The sequence below is a fragment of the Tympanuchus pallidicinctus genome, unplaced genomic scaffold, assembly GCF_026119805.1.
Source record: "Tympanuchus pallidicinctus isolate F22 unplaced genomic scaffold, pur_lepc_1.0 scaffold13, whole genome shotgun sequence".
Taxonomy (NCBI): Eukaryota; Metazoa; Chordata; class Aves; order Galliformes; family Phasianidae; genus Tympanuchus; species Tympanuchus pallidicinctus.
Genome location: NW_026294648.1, coordinates 17,825,975 through 17,849,068, shown reverse-complemented (window position 1 = coordinate 17,849,068; position 23,094 = coordinate 17,825,975). Strand labels below are relative to the sequence as shown.

Sequence of the window (23,094 nt, the reverse complement as noted above, 5' to 3'; positions counted from 1 at the left end):
GAGCCACGCATTTCCTCAAGGGAGCGCTGAGGGTGGCAACAAACCCTTCAGAGACCTCCTGAGTGAGAACGAGACAAAGTCTGGTTGCTGTACTAGTTTTATTATTTCAGTTATTACAGTAAGTGGAAAACACCGTGTAGAAAGCCAGAGCAAGGGCTGTCCTAAAACCAGTTACAGTTACACTGTCCTACGTTTGTGCCCAGCTTTGCTGATAAACTGTAGTGTTTTCATCTGTGCCCTCCCAGCACAAGGCACAGCAGGCTTTGTCCATTTTCTCAGTAGAACAGCTACCATATCACCATTTCAGCAGCAGGAGAGTGAATTGTCCCAGCAGGAGAGAACAAACCCAAGGCAGAGGAAAAGGGAGAAGTTTACCTCGAAGTGGCAGGGAGCTCTAAGGGGAGCACCTGCAAGGGATGGGGCTGTGCCAAGTGAAGGAAGCAAGTTCAGTAAGTGAAACTTTAACAGTGCAAGCGCTGCACGTGAGGGAACCTGACTATGTGCTACTGCAGTTTAGAAACATGCTCTGAGCATCTTGGTCCTGTATCTCAGGGGTGGATGAGCAGCAACAAGGTATGCACGTGCCTTAGCAGACTAGTGCAGCTAGAGTTGTGCATTGAGTTTGACTGGATTTTACTCCTGTTTGAGTGTCAAGCAAACCCAGTAGTGTAGAGCAGAGGTAGAATAGTGGAGAAGGAAAGGACTTCATGTCACCAGAGAAGTGAACAGGTTGATCTCTTAGAGAAGGCCACGCTCTGCTGAAGTGCACTTGGGCACTCCTGGAGTTACACCCTAGCAACAGGGGCTGGATCCTGAACCAGCAGTGCGTTCCTTTTAAGTTGTATCCTACTAGAAGAGAAGCACGGGTCTGGCAGGACAAGCTGCCCCCCGGTACCCACTTTCATGCCAGCACTGCCAACTTGTTTCATCATCCAGTTCCAGAACAGACTGAAGCCCCATCCATCCTCCAGCTAAATAGGCTGTGGTGTTCCTTCAAGCAGGAAGCAGAGCTGACACCTGTGCAGTTGTGCCTCCAGTGACAACTGAAACTTAATACGTCATCTCAGATGTTGAGGAAAGGTAGTGGAGAGTTTCTTGCAGGACAGCTCCTCCAGAGAGGACGCCACAGACAGCTGCCTACTAGTGAACAGTTCTTTCTTTCTGTCTCTGGTAATCTGGACAGGAAAAAGAAGGCAAGGCTGAAGGGGCACAAGAGCAGTTGCTGATGGTGAGAAGAAACTAGCCAAGCTGTTACAAGAAAACAAATTCTGCTTATACTTCATTAATAGAAGCTGTTTACTGCCTTCATAGATAGCAGCTGGTTTTAAAACAGCACATTTGCATTTCAGCTAGTTGTTTCAAGTTATTTCAGTGCTTGTTTTAAAGCCCTCTCTTCCCTCACTGCTTAATTTTCTATACTTATATTTAAGGGTCAGTTTCCAATTTTATGAAGAACCCTTGTTCGGCTTCATTTGACCTTTCCCCATTCCTCCTTTCTTCCCGTGAGTATTTCCGGGCATTATGGGTTCAGAAATCAATGGCTAAGAAGTTTTTCCCTCTTGGCAATATTCAAACATCCTTACAGAGATGGAATGAGAACACAGGCAATGTTTATCTACATCAGCATAGGTCCGCTAACAACAGAACTAGCTCCTGTGTTAACTGAAGGATAAGCAGGTTCTTGTACACTTCCATGAGAAACCATCTCAGCTTTTAGCACTGTTTTCTTAAGTCCTGCTCTACAAGATTCTGTGCATGAGCAGTTGAAGCTACTCCCTGCTGTTTTCATTTGATAACTTTTCTGATCCCCAAATCAAAGACCAGTGTTTTCTAAAATGAAGACTGCTTGTGTGACAACACCTACAATTTCAGACTCATCACTGCTAAGCCCAGGTGAATCAGCAGGGATGCAGAGCAGTCTGTTGCCCAAGGAGAAATGATTTGGAGCTAGCAGGCACTTACTGTAAGGGAAGTAACGCACACGCATGGTGATTTCACGGGCTGTCTTCAGGATCTCCACAGCCTGAAAGCAGAAAGTTGATCAATGCCCAAACTGTTTTGGAGGATAGGAAACAGCAGTGCAGTTACACAGTGCCCCCAGCTGAGCTACTGAAGGAGAAGGTGTATGCACCACTTCTCCTCCTCCTGTTTGGGAGAGCACATGCTGGGGAGCAGAAGTTCTCACCTTGCTGTGCTCGATGTCCTGGAAATCCACATCATTTACAGACAGCACCTGATCTCCTTCCTGCAGCCCAGCTCTGTGTGCATCTGAGTCAGGGATCACCTGCAAAGGGCAGAGCAGATGCAGCAGTGCTGACACTCTATGGTCAGTACTGCAGGTCCGAGAGCTTGCATAGCGTGTCCATGCAGCGTGTTCACACAGGGTGGGGGGTCATGTGGAGAACAGGGACTGCAGTGCTCCCTGCAGGCTAGGGAGGGGTAAGAAAATGGTGCAGCACTGCCTGCGTGCTACCTGGAAAGCGGCAGATTACAGCTCTGAGTCTGCAGACTCATCCAAAGGCAGATGACAGCCTCCACGCACACCCAGCTGGCTCAGCAACACCCAAGAGAACAGACAGAACAGAACACAGAGAGAGCACAAACACACCTTAGAGATGAAGATCCCCAGCTGTGAGGCCTTTCCTCCCCGGATGTTGAAGCCCAGCTGTGAGACAAACCAGATCAGCAGTGAAACGTCACTTCTATGGCAATCCCACCCCCAGTGCCCACAGGGTTGTCCTCTTGTGCCTGTCCTTTACCAGCTCCTCTCACAAGACATTGTCATTCCCTATGGCTGTCTCCCTCCTCCACACGCAGCACTCCCATCAGGGCAGCAGTCCCCCTCCCCTGCCAGGCTCAGCACCACAGAATCATAGAATGGCCAGGGTTGGAAGAAACCTCAAGGATCATGAATCTCTGACATCCCTGCCACAAGCAGGGCCACCAACCTCCACATTTCATAGCAGCCCAGGCTGCTCAGGGCCCCATCCAACCTGGCCTTGAACACCTCCAGGGATGGATGGGGCATCCACAGCCTCTCTAGGCAGCTGTTCCAGCATCTCACCAGTTTCTACTGACTATCCAGGCTTCCCCTCTACGTGCTCTCTGGCACTCAATCAAAGCTTATCGGTCCCTCACAGCTTTGCCAATTTAGGGAAAACAACGTGAATTCAACAGGAAAAAAGGCCACACCGAGGTCAAGAGTGACCCGGTCAGGGCCGCAGCGGAGTCCCACAGCCTCACCTGCGCCCCGGGCGGCTTCTTGAGTACGACGGTGCGGGGCAGGAACTGGGTGAGCTCGTTGTTATAGTCGGGGTGATAAACCCTCTGCAAAACAAAGCGGCGGGCCTGAGGCGCTGCCCCGAGCTGAGCCCTGCCGAGCCGGACCCCCCCCTCGGAGCCTTCCCTCACCTCGTGCGGCGGCACCCATGCGGGCGGGCTCTCGTAGGGTGGCAGGAAGACCACCGGGAAATCATCGTAGGGCAGCCGGCCCTCCATGCCGCGCCGCGCCCTTTCGGTCTCTCTCCGCCCCGCCTCTCACGCGACGCGGCGCGCGATGATGACGTCGAACCCCCGTGACTGGCGGAGCGGCGCGCGGTGATAATGTGAGCCCCGTGATTGGCGGAGCGGCGCGCGGCACCGGTTTGAAAGCGGGCGGTTGGGGCGCCGCCATTTGCGATCCGGCGGGGTGGCGCTGAGGGTTGCGGGCCGCTCTGCGCTGCCGCGGGGCCTGACCAGAGCTTCGCGGGCTCCTTCCGAGCTCTCAGCCCGCTCCGAGCCGGCCCGGAATGGTGCGGGAGGAGGAGAAGGGGATCCCGGTGCGCGTGGCGCTGCGCTGCCGCCCGCTGGTGCCGAAGGAGACGGGCGAGGGCTGCCAGACGTGCCTGAGCTTCGTGCCCGGGGAGCCGCAGGTGATCGTGGGGAGCGACAAGGCCTTCACTTACGACTACGTGTTCGACCCGTCGGTTGGGCAGGAGGAGGTCTTCAATACCGCCGTCGCTCCGCTCGTACGGGACATCTTCAAAGGTCGGTCTCCTCCCCTCAGCCGCAGTAACTGCAGTGTTGGGGTAGGAGGTTATTGCAAGGTGCTGAGGAGCTGCTCGGTCTGTCAAGGGAAGCGTGCTGTTAAAAGTTAAACTCATAAGGAAAGGATGAGTTGGTTACTAACTTTATTGCAGCGTATGCAGGCTGGTGTCTGTGGCAGGCTGATGCTGTGTGCTGTTACATCTTGTATTTTGCTTGCAGTAGTGCTATGTTTTGTGTTAGATTTATTTATTTGTTATTGTTAAACGTGTGATTGTTACTCTTCTCCCTTCTATTTGAATCAACCTTACATTTCTATGCTCAACAATGGCTGCTATTAAGGAAAGCAATAACATTCTCATTAGTGGGCATCAGTATCATAATGGAAGTAATGTGATAAGCAGGTGTCAATTGGGTGAAGGTTTCTGGTGGCTGAGCAGAGGTGGGAGAGCTCGAACTGCCAGCAGGCATAGTGAGAACTATTTGGAGCCAGTATCAAAATCCAAGGAGGGTTAAAAAGGTAAATAACCTGGTGGTAAGGTATAATACAGCGTACCATAGCTTTGTGGGAGCCCTGCTCCTAGTATTAGGAGTAGCTCAGCAGGAAAAGGCTACAGTGAAGATCTCTGCAACTCTACAAATAGTAGAAAACACCACAACAGATTCAATCCGAGAGGAGGTATCCTCTTTGTCTGAAGCAGTACTCCAAAACAGGATGGCATTAGATCTATTAACAGCTAAAGGACGGGTGTGTGCAATAATAAATCAGCTCTGTGCTTACATAAATAGGGATAGATGAGAACAGATGTAAGGAAAATCTGGGAGCAAACCGAAGTCCTGCATAGGACAAGTATCAATAACACGACTGGGAAACAGATCTGTGGGCTCACTCACTAGCTGATTACTGAATCTAGGATGGTTAAGGTGGCTTTTCTTGGCATGCATCGTACTGGTTCTGTTGGTGGGCCTTACCTGTGAACAGCTGAGGTGTTCTATGTGCATGCTGCAATACTAGAAGGGAGTATGAGGTATGGAAGAGACATGAGTTAAGGCAAAAAGTGGGAAGTGGGGCTTGTTTCACACACTAAGGAGGAGTAATGTAGCAGGTGGAAATCCTGTTAGATTAAAGAAAAGGGGGGAATTGAAAGGTGAGAAAGGCCCACAAGTGAAAGTGAAAAGGCAAGAAGGCTTCACAGTGACTGAGAACAAGGGAGGTGAAGGGGAATAGTTAGAGATAGTTTATAGAAGCAGGAATGTAGAGCCTGTTAGAAAATAAGAGATGGCAGACACTGGGTCTGGGATAGTGAGGGGGATGAAGGCCATTAAGATAAGGGTTTGAGAACAACCTGAGGACATTTGGCAGGGAGGTGATTAGATGGCCACAGGGCAAGAAGGAATGGCCTTGGGGGGCTGCCCCCCTGAAAGGTCAGGAGCATTCAGGAGGAAAACAACAAATCTTCATCTCATGACCCACTATGCATGTGCACGAGGGGAGGGTCTGCATGCTAACCAATGCTCATACTGGCTCTAGTGAAGCAACAGAGCAAATTTGTTTGTTAGCTTTTAAAGAACTGATTGTTTAAAATACTTTTCATTCAATCTACTTCTTAATGTTGTTAAAGTTGTTTGTTAAAGTTATTTCCTCTGAGAGTGGTGAGGGGCTGGAACAGCTGCCCAGAGAGGCTGTGATGCCCCGTCCATCCCTGGAGGTGTTCAAGACCAGGTCAGATGGGGCCCTGGGCAGCCTGGGCTGCTGTGAAATGTGGAGGTTGGTGGCCCTGCATGCAGCAGGGGGTTGGAGCTTCGTGATCCTTGAGGTCCCTTCCAGCCCGGGCCGTTCTGTGATTCTGTAAACATCATCTGTGCGTGGAAGTTGCTTTTCCTGGAGTGCTGCTGTTCTTGTTGAGGTTTGTTCTGGTTTCTGCTCCAACATCTGATCTGGGCGTCCTTTGTTCCCTCAGGGTACAATGCCACAGTCCTGGCCTATGGACAGACGGGGTCTGGAAAAACATACTCTATGGGAGGTACTTACACTGCCAGTCAGGAGCATGATCCCAGCATGGGGGTCATCCCTCGTGTAATCAAGCTGCTGTTTGAGGAGAAAGAGCAGAGGCAGGATTGGGAATTTGTCCTCAAAGTCTCCTATTTGGAGGTAAATGTGGTTTTGATTATCAAACTGTTATAAATGCACGAACTGCAGTTAAGGTGATTCTTTAACAAGGCAGGTCCGCATCAGACTGCATAAATCTTGTCTGAGTGCTGGATATCTTCCTCTAAAAGTAAGATGAGAGCACCATCACGGGAATTTAGCCCTGGTTTCAATGTAGTGGTGCATCATTCTTTGTGCAAATTGCTTCCTCCAAAAGCTGCTAATTCTCAACTGCTGTTCTGATGGTTTCAGATCTACAATGAGGATGTTCTAGACCTCCTGTGTTCCTCGAGAGAACGGTCTTCTCAAATCAGCATACGGGAGGATCCCAAGGGAGGCATAAAGGTCTGTTGGGCTGTCAGAAGCAGTTTGAGGCAGTGTCACTGCAGACAAATGTTTCAGTGAAACCACACTCAGTCTGAGCACTACTTTATATGAGTGCATAGGAAATCGCTGCAGCTTCTTCCAGCTGAGCTCTTGATGCTCCTTATGCTTACTTAAAATGTAACACCAGTAGGGCTACACTCGCATGTAGAAACGTGATGGGTGAGAGATAAAGGACTTAAACCCCAGTACAAACTTCCTCTGGGGAGTCCATATCAAACCTCTGTCTTGAATTGAGACTGTGATGCTTGTGGATGCCCAGGTACACTGAAGATAATGTTTGTGATGCAGAAAGTTAGAGGTGAAGAGGAAGAAGAAGATAAATGATGCTTTCTTTCTGGATGCAGATTGTGGGGTTAACAGAAAGAAGTGTCACCTGTGCACGAGACACTGTATCCTGTCTAGAGCAAGGGAACAATTCCCGAACTGTGGCCTCCACAGCAATGAACTCCCAGTCCTCACGGTCCCATGCAATCTTTACCATTTGCATTGATCAGAAGAAGAAAAATGACAGGTAAGTCATCCCACAGCTGCCAGGAGCCATACTTACTGAAATCACGTTCTCCTGGTAGCTCAGCTGAGCTATTCTTGAGGCAGTCCTTCTATTTAAACTGCCTCTGATAACAGGTACATTTCTAAGCCCTGTAGCTCAAGTGTAGTAACCACTGGACTGCTTCTTTCCCAACTTTACGTTTACTTCAGCAAGTAAGATGGTCTGTTTCTGCCATAGGAACAGCAGTTTTCACTCCAAGCTACACCTGGTTGATCTTGCTGGATCTGAGAGGCAAAAGAAGACGAAAGCTGAAGGAGACCGGCTGAAAGAAGGTCTGTAGGAACATGAAATAGCTTGGCTGCTAAAATTCAACTTCATAAATTGAGTACTTATCAGGAAAAGAAAACACTTCAGTATTTTTAATGCATGCACTTTTTGAGTAAACCTTCCTATGCTCTGTAAGCAAGGCAGGAACTGAGTGGCTTGTAGCTACTGAGGTGGCTCTACTCACCATCATTTGTTTGTGCACAGGTATCAACATTAACAGAGGTCTCCTCTGCCTGGGGAATGTAATTAGTGCTCTTGGTGAAGAAAATAAAAAGGGTGGCTTTGTCCCTTACAGAGACTCCAAGTTAACAAGATTACTGCAAGGTAAGAGACAGATAATGACAAAGCCTAAATCTACGGGTGCAATTTAAATAACAAAGTACCAAAAGAAACAATTCACTAAATGCTTTTGCTTTTTCCCAGAGCATTGATGGTGTCCTGTTTTCCTTCTCAGATTCTCTGGGTGGTAACAGCCACACTCTGATGATTGCCTGTGTGAGCCCAGCAGATTCCAATCTAGAAGAAACTTTAAATACTCTGCGCTATGCTGACAGGGCAAGGAAAATAAAAAACAAACCAATTGTCAACGTTGATCCCCAGGCAGCCGAGCTGCATCATCTAAAGCAGCAGGTATTGGTTGCTTTCTTCATGTGGCAAGAATAGATCTGTCCTTTTGCTAATCAGCTCAGTAAATAGCAGCACAGAGATAGGGCAGCTGCACAAAGTATGGAAAATACTCAGTATGTGTTCCTCCATCTCTTGAGATGGCTGTGTAAGTGCTGTAGGGAGGGTATGTGAAAGCTGCTCGTGATTCTGCAGCATCTGCTCCACTTGACAGCAAAACAATAACAGTGACTGACATCTTGCTTGCCTGCCCGTGAGCCTGGGATCTCTCATGTAATGGAGCAACAGCACTGGTTCAGCAAGGTGTGAGAGCTTCCCTTTGGGTCACTGGGGTCTGACGCCGTGCTCAGGACAGCCTGCAGGTGAGGTGGTGTGCTGCCACCTGAGCTCTCCTGGGAGGCAAGGGGAGAAAATTGCTTCCTGCAGGAGAGATGTGATCCCTCAGGAAGCAGTGAAAGCACAGCTGTGGAGCTTTCACTCTGAAAAGTGACTCATTTTCGCTCAGAGGTTCTTAGCTATGTTCCTTCAGCTGTCCAGCTACTTTAAGAGAGGCTTGAAAGCACTGTTTGTTTGTGTTTCTAGGTACAACAGCTACAGGTATTATTGCTGCAGGCCCATGGAGGGACTCTCCCAGTGTCTATCAAGTAAGCTTTGTAGATGAGTTCTCAGTGTAAATGATGGCCGAAATCAGTTATGGGAAATAAAGAGAAACTAGGCACTGTACTCCTGTATGCCTTTCTCAGGCCCATCCATTCTTCCTCCCCCTTTCAGCACTAAAAATCAGGAATCTCCATCTCCACTGTTTGTAAAAGCACAAAGCAAAAGGAGGAGTTTGGACTGTGTGGGTATTTTCTCCTGAATATATTTAAAATCCAAATGCAATTTACAGACTTAGAGTTGGTTAAGCAATGTTACTATTTTAAAAGGATGTTTTCTTGCAAGTGTCTGCTTTCAGTACCCTGAATTCCTCAGAGACTTTGAATTCAGATTAGTCTTCCTCCAATTTTTCTATTCATCTGCTATAATCTGTACTTGCTGTGAGTTATTTAAGAAACTTGGAGGCAGTTTCAGTGCTATTACAAAACCTCTGGTGAAGTCATGCTCACAAAATGGTTCCTTGGTATTTCAGTAGCATGGAGCCTTCAGAGAACCTGCAGTCTCTGATGGAGAAGAACCAGTCGCTAAAGGAGGAGAATGAGAAGCTGAGCAGAGGGCTGAGTGAAGCTGTTGGTCAGACAGCACAGATGTTGGAAAGGATCATTCTGGTGAGGCTCAGTTTCCTGGCAAGAGCCTTGATTTGTGTGATTTTTCCCTTAGCTGAAGATTGATCAATAATAACTGCTGCACTAATGACATGTTAGCAGTCTCTTTAGAGTTCCACACACATTTATCTCAGGTCTTCAGCTATTGGGTAGTCAGAACCAAAAGTCTTCTGGAATCTGTCAAGGCCTGAAGATCTGGAGACTGCAGGAGAAGAAGGAAACTGGACTCTTTCAGCTCCTGCTGCTTTAATGTTTTAAAGATGCTTTCGAACTCCCACTCTCTCCTGTTTTTCATTCTTTGTTAATTCATTGCTTTGTGTACACCTGCCAAAATAGATATTGGATCTAAACAAGGTAATCAAAGTAATTGTGGAAAACATTTCAGTGTCTTGATTTGCCACAGACTGGCAGTGTGTCTCTTGCTGCCAATCCATTGGCTTCTTACCTTTACATTGCACTTCCTGCAATTCACTGTAATTCTGTTTTCTCTTAGACAGAACAAGAGAATGAGAAGATGACTGCCAAACTAGAGCAACTTCAGCAGCATGCTGTGTAAGTCTGTCACCCCAGCCCACTTGTGCTGAGGGATGTCCTGCAGCATTAAATATCCTTGTTGGGATCGACAGAATGCCATCGATTTGTTGATCCAGAGCTCATTTGTTTATTCTATGGGAAAATTTACTGGGGTTTGTGACACAAACTTGCCGAGTAAAACTTGAGGACTTATTCCTGTGTCTGCTTTGCAGATGCAAGCTTGACCTCCAGAAGCTGGTGGAGTCTGTGGAAGATGAGGAACTGAAGGAAAGTGTGGAGGTGATCCATAATCTGCAGCAGGTGTTGGCTCAGCTGCAGGTGAGGCCAAATTCAAGGAGAGAAAGGTTTTGTTAGTGAAGCTGCTTGGCAAACACACAATTCCCACCTGGTCAACCTGCTGCAGCAGGAGCCTCCCTTAGGGAGCCCAGGTATTAAAGCTATTCAATGGCTCTAGATGCCCACTTCCAAATGAGCTCCATTCTGTGCTTTTAATGCAACAGAAGGGCCACTTGAGCACAAGTGTCTGCACGTCCTGGCAGAATGCAAGTCAAGGAGATGAGAGCCTCCATTAAAGAATCTAATGACTGGGAGAGCAGTGTGGATTTCCAATCCAAAAACTGAAAGCTGAATTAAAAATCTGGTAGCTTAATGGGCAGCCCCAGTTGCAGAAACCTGGAATGGCTTCATAGAAGCTGCCAGATCTTTGTCTAATTGGGAACTTCTGTATTACCTTACTAAATATTTTCCCTCCTGCCCCATGTTCCTTGCTCTTGTGTCTGGGGAACACAGGCAGAATGCCTTGACAGGAGGGGGAGGCTGCTCACTGTAAAAAGAAGCAAGTCAAAGACATCCTCTTCCCAGAGATAGCTTGCTGGGCAGAGAAGGGTAACTGACTTTGCTGTTATAGTCCAAAAAGCTGCTATTAACTTCATCTTAATTTCCCACCTTTATACTTTTTTTTTTCTTCTCTTTTTTCTTATATAGAGTGAGAGTGCTGCCTCAGTGGAAGCTGCTGCAGAGATGGCAAACTCTGAACAGGATGCTACAGGAGTAAGTGAGGGGAGTCCTTAGCCTGTAGCACAGTCTCACCAGTGGCACATCTTTGCTCTATTGCTCTTCTCCAATCTGTCTTTTGCTACTCCTCTGATTCAAGTAACTGTGGATGATGTGTCACCTTTGTGTGTACTGCTTTTCTTCATCCTTATTCACTCCATTCCAGTTCGGTAACCTGTTCTCATTAATGAATACCTGTTTTTCTTAATGTCAAAATGAATTTGTTCTGTGGAAACGAATTGTTGTCAAAGAGCTTTAGGTTGACCATTCCAACTCATTGCTGTGTCTTCTCCAGGAAGGAGAAACAGGCCAGGTTACCAAGAGGTCCTCAGATGAGTTCACCACACAGCATGCCCTCCGTCAAGCACAGATGTCTAAGGAATTGGCTGAACTGAATAAAGCCCTGGCTCTGAAAGAGGCACTTGCAAAAAAAATGACACAGAATGACAGTCAGTTGGAGCCCATTCAGTCCCAGTACCAGGTAAATTCCTTCACAAGTGGCTCCTTTAAGGGTGTAGAAGTTTTGTTTTTGTTATTAATGTGTCCATTGCACACTGAAGATCTACCTTCCATGAGCATGTTTCTGAGTCTCTTTAAGTTCTGGCCATTGCCCTCTTGGGCATGGGAGGATGTTGACTGTAGGTCAGCAGAGAATGGGGAGAAACCATATCTGATTATCTAGAAGCAGTCCAGCAGAAGATGATCTTTTCCCTGAAATAAAGATTAGCCACTGGATGTTTAATGTGAAGTAGGTTCTTTTTTTTCTTCAAGATTTACTTGACCATACGAAGCCCACATGCAATACTTATTGTTATTAAACATCATAGTGCAGCTAGCTGATCTGGCTTTCCCTGTCACAAGCTGTGGTGGGATCTCCCTTCTCTGAAACTGTTCCTTTTTTAACTGTTAGTTGATGCTGCAATGGCTTTGTGCACTGACTGCAGTTTCAGATGTGCTGGTTTTAGAAAATGTCCCACAGTCTGCTGGAAGAAACTTGGTTCCCCAGGGTGTCCTGTCTTAAAGCTTCCCCTCTAGGAGGGGGGATTTTCTAGGAGGGGGGATTTGGGTCGTTACTGGGAGGCTTACTGCTTCTGTCTCTGTAGACTAACATCAAGGATCTGGAATTAGAAGTTGGCAATTTGCAAAAAGAAAAGGAGGAGCTGATCCTTGCCCTGAGCATGGCGAAGAAGGATGTCAACCAAGCCAAGTATGTGTGACTGCACAAGCTGGCGTGCCTTACAGCACTGAAATCTGTGTTAATGCAGCTGAGAAAATTCATTGCTTTAGCCTCACTTTGCTGCATGGCAGAGCTCTTATTCTGATAGAAGCACAGGGTTAAGTGCACCTCATCCATGGTAGTGTGACGTGCTAATGAGTGACTGCAAACACTGCAGGCATCTTTGGCAGGCTGTGTTGTGAGGTTGGGGAGGAAAAAAAAAACCTGTTTGCCAGAATACTTCTGAGAATACTTGTTTGAGAGTCACAGTAATCAGGGGTCTGTGACTGAAGTGTGGCTCCTTCACAGGCTGAGTGAACGGCGTCGGAAAAGACTTCAGGAGTTGGAAGGGCAAATTAATGAGCTGAAGAAAAAGCTGCATGAACAAGCAAGGCTCCTAAAGCTGAAGGAGTCAACAGAACGCACGGTCTCCAAACTGAACCTGGAGATCAGGGTAAGTAACCCCAGCAGTTGTCAGGCTTGCCCCAGTTTAGATAAAGTGGCTTCCAGGCAGAAGATGCTGATGTTCTCAATCTAATAAAGCAGAAAGTGCCAGTCTTCTGGCAAAGTTCTTTTGGCTGCCTGATCTCTGTCCCTGGTGCAAAGCAATAGGGAGGCAACTGTGAGACGGAGGAATAGAAGAAGCCAGAAGTGTCTTCTACCTTTTCTGACAGTTTGCTGGCTTAGTCAAGTTTGATTTGTGTCACATCATGCATGCTTTTGTTTTTTCCTTTCCCCTTTATGGCTTGAAAATGAATTCCTGGGGTTTAGCGCTTTGAAAGCATCCTTAGAGAGCTGCATATTGTAATGCTTTCTGCCCACTCCTGGTAATCGTATCTGTCAACCCACAGCATGGGAATGTGGGCTGAAACTACCCAGAGTGGAAACATTGGAGGATTCTTCCAGCCCTCTGTATTTCCTAGGAAATGAAAAACCAACGGGTGCAGCTGATGCGCCAGATGAAAGAGGATGCTGAGAAATTTAGACAGTGGAAACAGCAGAAGAACAAGGAAGTGATCCAGCTGAAAGAACGGGTGAGCAAACAGCAAGCTTCCAAACTGTACCTCTTCAGAGCGAAACAAATCATTCATGCCTTTGCTGTGAGGCTTTACTGAATTTACAAGCATCTGGAAAAACACCTGGGGAATGCTTTGAAGGTTACAAAACAGTTTATATGGTTGCCACCTTTTACCAGCTGTAAAAGGACTCTCGTGCTTGTGTCTGGAGAACTTCAAGCTATCAACAGCTGTCATTCAGCTCCACAGCAAAAGACAAAAATATTTATATTTTTAAGTATTTAAAGTCATAAGATTTGGCTGCAAAATAGGAGTATTCAACCTTTCAAAGGAATATTCAGTCTGCAGTGAAGAGTGAGTCAGTTAAATCCATCTGGCTTGTACTATCCAACTCTAATGAAGAGCATGCTTACATACACCACATCACACCGTTTGATTTCTGGTCTCACAGGAGATCTTAATACAAAAAGTTTACCCCCCAGTGCTTAGGGATGCTACATTTTAAGCTTGTGACTTGCAGTCTCTTACAACCTCCAGGCTCCTAAACCCTTTTGGTGGGAGGTGTGGAGCCCTTCTGCTCTCAGCCTCACAGCTGTTAACAACAGTGCATGACTTTAAGCCTGCAAGGATCAATGGAATCCCTGTCATGAAGCACTTCTATTTGTTGTTCTCTATCAAAGTGTGCAGTTGGCCACTGCTGTTAAGGTGACACACAACCTCCTGCACCTTGGATGTGTTTCTTTGCAGGATCGTAAGAGGCAGTACGAGCTGCTGAAGCTTGAGCGAGACTTTCAGAAGCAGGCCAGCGTTCTGCGGCGCAAAACAGAAGAGGTGAGGAGCCATTGTCTGCTAGAAACTGCTGGCTGGTTCCAGATGCCTGCACAGGGTGTTTGGAGGTTGTGATGGGATGTGCAGAAACGTCCCAGCAGCATTTGGTGGTATGTAAGTAGGGAGAAAGAGGGGCAGCCTGTAGGGAAAATGCTGTGCTTCTGTCCTGTAGCCTGAGGGATTCTGATTTAAGTCCAGTCCTTAAAGGATAAATTATCCCCTGCTGAGCAGCAAGTTCCTGAGGAGAACTTGTTGCAGACACCCAAGCTAGAAAGTGTACAGTGAGCTCTGTTGGGTGCACTGGATTGCAGTTCAAAATTCCTTCACAAGGCCTGAATAGAAAAGTGAATCCTGGAACCATTTTTTTTGGTTCTTTTCTTCTACCTTCTTGCATGGAAGCAAGTTGTCTTTAAAGCAAGGCTTGTAGCAAATGAAAATATGTCAGGGACGTATAGTCTGTGCTGAGGTGTGAAGTTGTTTCAGTTTTATCATCCTACTTTCTCACTGTGTCACAGAGCCCGGCTTGCACTGTGAGTGCCTCATGTTTTCAGCCATTAGATGTTAAATAATAAACCAGTGTTTTGCTTCTGTGTAAATTCTTTTGCAGGCTGCAGCTGCTAACAAACGCCTGAAGGATGCTCTGCAGAAGCAGCGGGAGGCTGCAGATAAACGGAAGGAGAGTCAGAACAGAGGAATGGAAGGAGTTGCTGCACGTGTGAAGGTGGGTAGCAACAGGTTGTGCATGCCAAGGAATAACATCAAACCTACTTCTGCAAGTGATGAAGTGCTGCTGGGGTGGTTATGGACGTAGTTATTGCTTCCTGTTAATGGGAGGTAACTTGATCCAGAGCTGTGAAGGCATTTCAGACAAGGAACCAGTCCTGAAGCTGAGGCTGCCACCAACCACTGCACTGTTTTTCCTCCAGAGCTGGCTGGCAAATGAAATAGAGGTACTGGTTAGTACTGAAGAGGCTCGCAGGCACCTTGCAGACCTTCTGGAGGACAGAAAGATCTTGGCACAGGAGCTCCTTCAGCTTAAAGAGAAAAAAGAGTCTGGGGAAAACCCACCCTCAAAGCTCCGGGTAAGAGAAGCAAGTGCCACACTGCCTGTCCTGCCTGATGAGCAAGTGCCATAGCTTACTCCTACTTGGATGTTACTACAGGAAAGGGTTAATGTTCTTATTTAGTGCCACAGACTCTCGAGTTGGATGGGACCCTTAAGGTTGTCTAGTCCAACTCCCCTGCCATGCACAGGTGTATCTACAGCTAGATAAGGTTGCTCAGAGCCTGCTTAAACATCCTCTCACGTGGTGGAAGCATGTAGTGAACCTGCTACTTAATGCAGTGAGTCTGAAGGGCAGGAGCTGCTCACAGCCCTTCTCAAAGATTTTGCTGGTGCAGAAGAACAGTGGGATTTAAGCTTTGAAGAAATGCTTGGGGGCCTTTGCAATAATCTCTATTTTTGCTGAAATGCAAGAAGGACATAAATGAAAGCTCAGCTTTGCATGCATCACTAAAACTGCTGCTCTCTTCTGCCTTGCTGCAATTCTCCAGAGGCGAACCTACTCCATCACAGATCTGCAGGCATCAGAGATGGACCTTTCTTTGTCAAAGCAGATAGAAAGCCTGGAGACTGAGATGGAGCTCAGGTAAGCTAGTACTATAAAGCTGATTTCCACAGCCTAAGGCTGCTTTTTTCTGCTTTGTCCACAACTGTTCTGTGAAACAGAAGAGCAATTAAATATTTTCCTTGAAATTAGGAAACAAAAACAACCTATGTTTTTTCCTGGCTTAATTTTTTCTAAAATGCAGCTATTTGAGGCTGCTGCTCAGTCACTGAGATTTTGTCCCTTGCTGTTTGCAAGCCTTTTTGACTGTTGCAAACTTATTTTAAGCAGAGGTGTGGATGGGAGGGAAGGAGAGAATCCCTGCTGTAGTGCACAGCAGCTGTAGTCTGCATTTCCACGCAGTACAAGTATAAACTTCATCTAATTTGTCTAAAATTCTAATATGCTTTTTAACCTGTGTTCTCCCCTGTGTTGTGGCCTCAAATCTGTGCTCTTCCAAAGGAGTGCCCAAATAGCAGACCTGCAGCAGAAGCTCTTAGATGCAGACAATGGAGACGGTGTGAAACAACGCTGGGACAATATTGCAACCATCCTGGAGGCTAAATGTGCTTTGAAGTATCTCCTTGGGGAGGTAAACTGAATCTTCCTGTTGTGGAGCTTTTGTTCTTAGTGGTGAAGTCTACTTACCCAGGAATGAAAGGCAGTGAGTAACAGACAGTAATCTGAACAGAGTGAAGGGCAGTGTTAGCTGAGACCAGGCTGGAAGCAGTGCAGTGAGTGCTGGGGTGGGAGACCTTAAACAAGACTGGAAGTAGAAGACAGCAAGAATTGGGCTGACCCTAAATCAGGGGAGAAATCAACTGCATGGCAGAAACAAAACGCAGTTCCTGAAACCTGAAGGCTAAAGGAAGAGAATGGAGGCAGTTATATTGGAGAGCATTTGTTGTTGGGGTTCCTTCTCCCCTTAAATACTGAGCAGGAGAGGAGATTAGAACTGGCTGATATCTCCTGTTACCAGTTCCTCACTTCCATACTGGCCTTCAGATGCCAGCTCAGGATGTCTCATCTATTCCCCTTGTTGCTAAGGGGCTGTTCTGCTACTCAGAGTGGTTGGCTGTCAAGCAGAAATGCTTCACCTTCAGACTGCATTATTTCTGTCCCAAGTGCAGTGTGAAATGTGGAACCACCTCACGTTTGTCTTTCAGCTGGTTTCCTCCAAAGTCCAGGAAAGCAAACTGGAGAGCAGCCTCCAGCAGAGCAAGGCCAGCCGTTCAGACATGCAGAAGATGCTGATGGAAGAGCAAAACCATGCAATAGAAATGGAGGCTGAGTTCCAAAATCAGCTTCTGCGGCAGGAACAACAACACCAGGAAAAGGTAGAGCACAAATCAGGAGTCTTGAGAGCCCCTGTGTTTAGGAACTCTGGTTCCCAGATGTACTTATAGATAAAGGCAGTCAGGACACACTGAAGCTGAACTATTGCTACATGATCAAAATTTGTCAGGCTCTTGCAGGTAAGGTAACAAAAGCCCAAGAAATCTTCTGTCTCTTGTTATTGAATAAAACAACTTTTCAGTGCTCTGAGTGAGGATGCTGCACTGGAGCACGTGGTAACTCACAAAGCAGATCAGGGCAGAACAATGCTGGAAGTAGCAGAGCTGCTTTCTCAAATTGCTCAGGCCTTTAAAGGCTGAGATGCCAGGAATTCACACCTGTTTTGTCTCTGGTATTAATTTCCTTGTAGATTCTGTACCTGGTCAGCAAATTCCAGCAAAAAGAAGCAGCAGAGAAAAGACTGGAGGATTCCCTAAATGAGCAGGAGAAACAGATGCAGGAGAGACTCAAGTTTCAGGTAGTCCTTGTGCATGTTTGTTCTTTTCCCCAAGGGTCACCTGTTAATTGGAATCGTATCCTTAGGGTGAGGAATGTGCAGAGGGATCTGTTGAGGGTGTTTGCATTAATAGCTAAGATAATGCTGTTACTATTTGATGTAAAAAGAGACATAAGAGGAATGATGCAGGCTTACTGGAGCTTGAATAGCAACTGTTCTTCAAGATCAGCAGTGTCTGACCAGCTCATGCAAGCATCTGTGCTCAGAGCACCTTTTGTTAGGAGAGTCAAAATGCTGTCACAGATTCTTTGAGCACATCTCCACTGTGATACCTGAAGCAGAGCAGCTTTAACTTGATCACACGTGTGTGGTACAAGCTGTACCTTGGCTCCTTGCTTCCTGCAGAAGGGATACTTGGTGATGCACTGCAGGAAAACCAGTCCCAGGTGCACCCCATGTACCAGTAAGCCTTGGAAACAGGAAACTTTAGGTCCTCAGTGGTCACTTTAGAGAATTGACTTCTCCCTGCTGTGTTGGCCATGTTATGCATAAAATGAGATATCAGCACTCATCATTTCCCTGACCTGGAATGCAGAGCTGATGTCCTGTTGTAGAGTGGATGGGGAACCCCTCTGACACTGCAAGGAAGTTTGAAACAAAGCATTTCCCTATTTGTGTGTCACCCCTGTGTGAGCCTGCTGGCTTCATCTCGTCTTGCAAACAGGAGGAAGAGCTGAAGAAAATGAGGGAGATTTGTGAGAAGAACCAAGAACTTCTCCAGGAAATTGATATTCTTAAACAGGTAGAGATCTGTACGGACACAAGGGATGCGAGGGCATGTTGGCAGTTGGGTTAATATATTACAAAGCAATTTTTGCCTTCCTTCACAGAAACTGCTGCTTGTCCAAGTTGCCAGTGGGCAGAAGCTCCATCGCATTCAGCAAGTGTCACCCGAGTCCCCAGACTCTCCTTTCGATTACATTCCACCCAAAGTAAAGCTGCTGCATGACAATTTCCTTATCTTGCCCCAAACTGCTCAGTAATGTTCCTCAGTAATCCAGCTGTTTTCTCTGTAGCACTCTGAATCCTGGAGTGAGGCATCTGTTGTAGCAAATGTAATCATGGCCCTGCAAAAGGTCCGAATCTTAGTGCTGAGGAGATTCCATGATACAGAGCTGTTTTGCCAGGACTGTGGCACAAAGCAGTTAATTTCTCTGATTTGTCAACTGCGTTTTTCAGACTCTCTAGCAGTTGAAGCTGGTTGGATTTTTTAACGCTCACCGCTCTGATAGTTGGTCTCTAAGCCTGTGACTCTGTCAGCTGTCTGAGAGGAATGAGGATGGTGGCAGTGGGACTTAATTGCGAAACTTAGAGGGTGTAAAACCACTCCTGTGTGTTCTGAGGCTTCAACCCCTGTGATTTCTGTGTGCAGCCAAAGACCCGCCGGCAAACAGTGGCAAAACCGTGTGCATCAACCCCAGAAATGAACGTGGAAGAGCTGTTTTCTGACTCAGAGTCTGGAGAGGAGGAGGATGCAGAGTGGGTTCCAGTAAAAGCAGTCAAAGGAACAAAGAGGAGCGTAACAGGGGTAAGGCCACCTTCCTCACTAGATTATCTGTGAGGGACTTGCATCCCTGAGCATCCAGTAGGTGTACAGCAAAGCAGTGAGGGTGCAGTGTCTGCTCTGCTGGCATCTGAGCTGTGCAGTCTGCTATTGCTTCATGTGCCCAAGCTAGCAAGGAAACGTTCCTCAAATATGCCATAAAATAGCTAAATTGTCTTGCTTCCATTTACACAGAGGGCCCAGGTATGGTGGCAGTGGTTTGCCTCTGAGTGTCTTTGTGTCAGCTTCTTCAGCTGGCACTGGATTCCTTTGGGGTTGCTTGAAGTGAAGTTCTTGAGAACCAAAGATTGTTATTTCCCATACTGAAGGTGAAGAGGATGTAGTTGTTTTTCCCCAGGAGTCAGACCAGCAGTGAAATAACGAAAGGCTCGTGGTAGTTTGGGGTCACTGTCCTTCAAATGTTGACAGCTGTAGCAACCTAGGAACAGCCTATGGAACACTGAAGCCTTTTCTCCACAAAACTCTTCTTTTACTCAGTGCTTCTGCAAGGGCCGCTGTGGGAACAGGCAGTGTGGCTGCAGGAAGCAGAAGGTGGGCTGCACTGCGGGCTGCAGCTGTGACTCAACCAAGTGCAGGAACAGAGAACCTGGCCTTCAGGTGAGAACTGCCTGTGCCAACACCATTGGGTGTATGAAAGCAAGGCTGGGTGGACAGATGAGCAGTTTCTGTACCAGCCCACATGTGGGGCTCCTCAACCTTTCCGAGGCCTTTGTAAATGTTACTGAAATTCATGGTTTTATCCATGGTAGAGTTTGGAGTCTTCCACTGCAATATAGAAATTCTCACACCACATACAGGAATCTGGGCAGTGTCCAGAGCCACTTACATCCACCCAGTGCTGTCAGCCACAAATCTGAGAACAATCTGTCTTTTTTTTTCTGTATTCCCTCTCAGTAAATGAAACTTCTATCTTGCACTTCAGATTGTGCAGCAGCTTAACCCTCCTGAGTGCACATGTACCATTCAGTGCTTCATTCAAGGAAGGAGGAGAAGGGGTAATTAATGCTTTTAGCAATAATTGTGGCATCAGGATGGTTTGTGAACAACTGCTAGAAATATCTGCCTGGCTCCTGGATCTTAGGGATTTGAAGCAGAGACCTCCACAGTAACTCCTTAATTACTTCTGCATGAAAGCAGTTGGCTGATGGAGGCATCTGCGTTCTGTAATACGGATGACTTGGGGACTGGAGAGGAGATGGCTTGGGGAGCTGTAGTATTTCCTCAGCTGTTGGTGGGAAGGGAGGCTGGGTGGGGAAGGGAGGCTGACCAGAGCTCTGCCCTGCAGGATGCCACGGCGAGTGAGGAGCAAGCAAAGGAGTCGGAAGGTTCCTTCAAACTGGAAGACCTCCCTGATGTGACTGCAGGAGGGACCTTCTTTCAGCCCGTGTTCATCCCTCCAGCTACAAAGGTGCTGGCTGAGTTTTTTTGTGGTCATTTCTTCTAAACAGCTGAAAGAGCACCGCAGTGTGTGTGCAGTCAGAAATGTCTGCTAGGTTCAGTGATGAGCCTGGGTGGGGAAGAAGGGGGGAAGGGGTTGGACGAAGAAGTTGATGTGTGCTAAAATACTGAGCAGACTGCAGCTGTCAAGCCAGCTTGTGTTTCATTTGTAAGTCTGCTGAATTCAGTTTCTGTCTGAGCTGCCACTCGAGCTTTGCACGGACGGAGCCAGAGCCACTGTGCTGAGCTCCCCATCCAGACTCGTTGTCAGGTTGTCCTTTCAGCAGCAGGAGGCTGGGAATCCAGGAATGAGGACGAAGTCCTGTTTGTGTCCAAATGTAACTGTCCTTAAGCTGCTCTGCCTCAGCAGCTGTAGTTTTGCTTCAGGTAAACTGCATCATTTACTTGTGTGTATTCTCTGTACTTCTATTCTTCAGAGTTTTGACCTTGGAAAATAAATTAGGCAACTTCTGATGCAGATCAGGCAGCTTCATGTGCTGCTCTCAAACTCCAGTGCAAGCAGGTTGGCTTCCTCAGGGCTGTGACAAACTCCTAAATTGTCATCTTTGCTTTCCTGGTAGGTCCTGAAAGATATCACAGACCAAGATGTGCTCATGAAGAAGCCCAGCACTGCTGCTTCCCTGCTGGTGAGGGATGAGGAGTCCCAGGAGAACCAGCTTCCATTTGTAAAGAAGAAGAAGAGAATGCTGAGTAGCAATACCAGCTTCTTCTCAGGTTGTACCCCAATCAAAGAGGAGATGAACTGATGAGCCACAACCCTTCTTTTATAAAGGGAAAAATGAAAGTGTTGGGAACTCCTGCTGCCGCACAGGGCTGGGGGCTGAGCTGCCTGACAGCTGGCAGCAGCAAAGGAGTCAACACCAATTCCTCCTAGAACGAGATTGCGTCCAGTTGTGTGTAAATAATTGGGGGTGTGGGGCTGGAGCAGGAGTCTGCTACCAGGAGCAGGGTGAGAAACTTTCCTCTTCACCACTTCCAGAGCCAAGTGCAGGTGATTTGTCCAGGTTGCTCATGATGCTGAGCCGTGAGCAGGTTGGGCACAGATTAACCTGTGATCTTGAAAGAACTGTGCGTGTGCCCTGGAAATGGAGGTGCTGCCTTCCAGTCCAATCCCAGCTGCCACCTGAGGTCTAATGGTGCTTGATGGGGAGGAGGCACTGGCAGTAGTCTTAAAGTAGCTAGCAGATGAGGAAGTGCCAGTGTTCTGTACTGCTGGGGCACTGGCACGTCCTTGTTCAATTTAACTCAAAGTTTGCTAGCTGTATGTGAACTTTTTAGTGGTTTTTAACTTCTTGTTGTAGCTTTAATAAAGGAAAAATAGAAATCTGAAAATGTCCTCATTTCACCATGCTTCCTGTGTGGTTCTTTGTAGCATCTCTTGCTAAAATTGGTCTCAGGATGGTGCTGGCAGTTTCTGTGCTCAGAAGGTCAGCTCAAGGTCTGTAATGCTGCTTTCCTTTCCTACAGCACTGAGGGAATTGAGAGCATCTGAGAGCACCGGTCATGGGAGAGGGTTCCTGGTTGTGGTGACAACACAAGCTACAGTCTGATGAGCTGTGTTAGCACGGGGCCCTCCCTCAGCTGTAAGAGCAGGTCAGGTTTATTTTCTCTGCCCCTGTGGTTCTTAGCACAGGAGCTGTGCAAACATCCAAGGTGAGAGGACAGTTTTTTCTGTGCCTCTTGCTTTGCTCTCCATCACCTCACCAACCTTCCCAGCTGCTGGGGAAGGAGGTGGAGGGGGAGTCAGGCCTGGTTCATGGCTGCAAAACAAAGATGGCACAAAGAAAAATCTCTGTGCAGGTGAAACAGCTGGGGCTTCATGGCTGGGGCAGCAGGGAGCCTGTCCTCGTGCTGTGCTGTGTGCTGTGCCTCCCGGGGGGTGGGATGTATGCACACACATAATAGTGGGGTGGCAGAGACCCACAGGCAGAATGGGGGCAGGGAGACTGATGTGTACAGAAAGTATGGTGTGGTAAAGTTAATTAGTGCCATATCATATGCTTTGTGTTCTCTGAATGTTATGGCTTCCAAGAGAGCAAAGATTGGGCACCTGACTGTATGCAGGCATATAAACCAGGCAGTGTGTGGGAGACTGTGTGTTTTTACCCATTACACAACAGCTGCATTTTGTTACATGCACATATACAAGTAGATGTACACACACGTGCATATAGCACACAAAAATGAAGTGTATGTGTGTAGAATGAGTCTAACATGTACATAAAAATGAGCTTTGGGGGATGGATGCTTCAGCTATACACATAAAACTGTCCTAAGTATGTATTGCAGCACATGCAAGGCATTGTGAGCACAGCTTTGTGGCCAGGGCTGCTGTGCAGCTGCTGCATTATCTGTTATACTTCCTATTGTAGGCAGGAGAAATGGTGTCTGAGGTGGCAGAGCACACAGCTGTGCTCATGCACGCATAGGGAAGGTGAGAGAGCTTTTGCACACACAGAACCATGAGGTGTGTGATGTCTCACACAATGGGATGACACACAGCACAGTGTAACACAAGCTGTACTTGTAGCCATTGCAGTTAAGCATTTTGTGGTGCCACCTGTTCCTATTTCATATCTATATAAACAAGAAAGGTGTCTGAGCCTGGCTGCACGGCACCCCATGGCTGTTGGTCTGGTTGCCTGCAGGGGGGGGCAGGTAAAGCCACACGTGTGTACTTGCAAATAAACATTCTGCTAACATG

General features: G+C 47.3%; 2 protein-coding genes across 3 annotated transcripts; one reads left to right on the top strand and one right to left on the bottom strand.

Moving 5' to 3' along the window:
• Positions 1-79: 79 nt before the first annotated feature.
• Positions 80-3,554, bottom strand: PDZD11 (PDZ domain containing 11). The gene is made up of 6 exons (XM_052673622.1): positions 3,412-3,554; positions 3,244-3,327; positions 2,609-2,665; positions 2,186-2,284; positions 1,963-2,023; positions 80-1,175 (listed from the first exon to the last, which is right to left on the bottom strand). The coding sequence occupies exons 1-6, from the start codon at positions 3,496-3,498 to the stop codon at positions 1,141-1,143; spliced, it is 423 nt and encodes a 140-aa protein (XP_052529582.1). The 5' UTR covers positions 3,499-3,554; the 3' UTR covers positions 80-1,140.
• A 94-nt stretch (positions 3,555-3,648) lies between these two features.
• KIF4A (kinesin family member 4A) lies at positions 3,649-21,304 on the top strand. 2 transcript variants are annotated; one of them, XM_052673594.1, is made up of 29 exons: positions 3,649-4,026; positions 5,985-6,175; positions 6,425-6,517; positions 6,904-7,070; positions 7,287-7,381; positions 7,581-7,700; positions 7,831-8,006; positions 8,583-8,644; positions 9,130-9,265; positions 9,756-9,814; positions 10,009-10,114; positions 10,781-10,846; positions 11,145-11,330; positions 11,953-12,056; positions 12,375-12,519; positions 12,989-13,099; positions 13,829-13,912; positions 14,517-14,630; positions 14,836-14,991; positions 15,464-15,558; positions 15,979-16,108; positions 16,683-16,853; positions 17,222-17,329; positions 18,033-18,110; positions 18,199-18,300; positions 18,741-18,896; positions 19,410-19,529; positions 20,218-20,340; positions 20,951-21,304. In XM_052673594.1, the coding sequence occupies exons 1-29, from the start codon at positions 3,789-3,791 to the stop codon at positions 21,134-21,136; spliced, it is 3,678 nt and encodes a 1,225-aa protein (XP_052529554.1). In that variant the 5' UTR covers positions 3,649-3,788; the 3' UTR covers positions 21,137-21,304. The 2 variants fall into 2 exon arrangements, with proteins under 2 accessions (XP_052529554.1, XP_052529555.1); XM_052673595.1 differs by lacking the exons at positions 20,218-20,340; positions 20,951-21,304 and adding an exon at positions 20,070-20,114.
• Positions 21,305-23,094: the final 1,790 nt, after the last annotated feature.

Coding starts and splice junctions, on each gene's coding strand:
- PDZD11 (XM_052673622.1), bottom strand. CDS start 3,498: ATGGAGGGCCGGCTGCCCTACGATGATTTCCCGGTGGTCTTCCTGCCA. Junction 2,666..3,243: donor AGAAGCCGCCCGGGGCGCAG/GTGAGGCTGTGG, acceptor TTTGTCTCACAG/CTGGGCTTCAACATCCGGGG. Junction 2,285..2,608: donor TGGGGATCTTCATCTCTAAG/GTGTGTTTGTGC, acceptor TGCCCTTTGCAG/GTGATCCCTGACTCAGATGC.
- KIF4A (XM_052673594.1), top strand. CDS start 3,789: ATGGTGCGGGAGGAGGAGAAGGGGATCCCGGTGCGCGTGGCGCTGCGC. Junction 7,382..7,580: donor AGGAGACCGGCTGAAAGAAG/GTCTGTAGGAAC, acceptor GTTTGTGCACAG/GTATCAACATTAACAGAGGT. Junction 18,301..18,740: donor TCGATTACATTCCACCCAAA/GTAAAGCTGCTG, acceptor TTCTGTGTGCAG/CCAAAGACCCGCCGGCAAAC.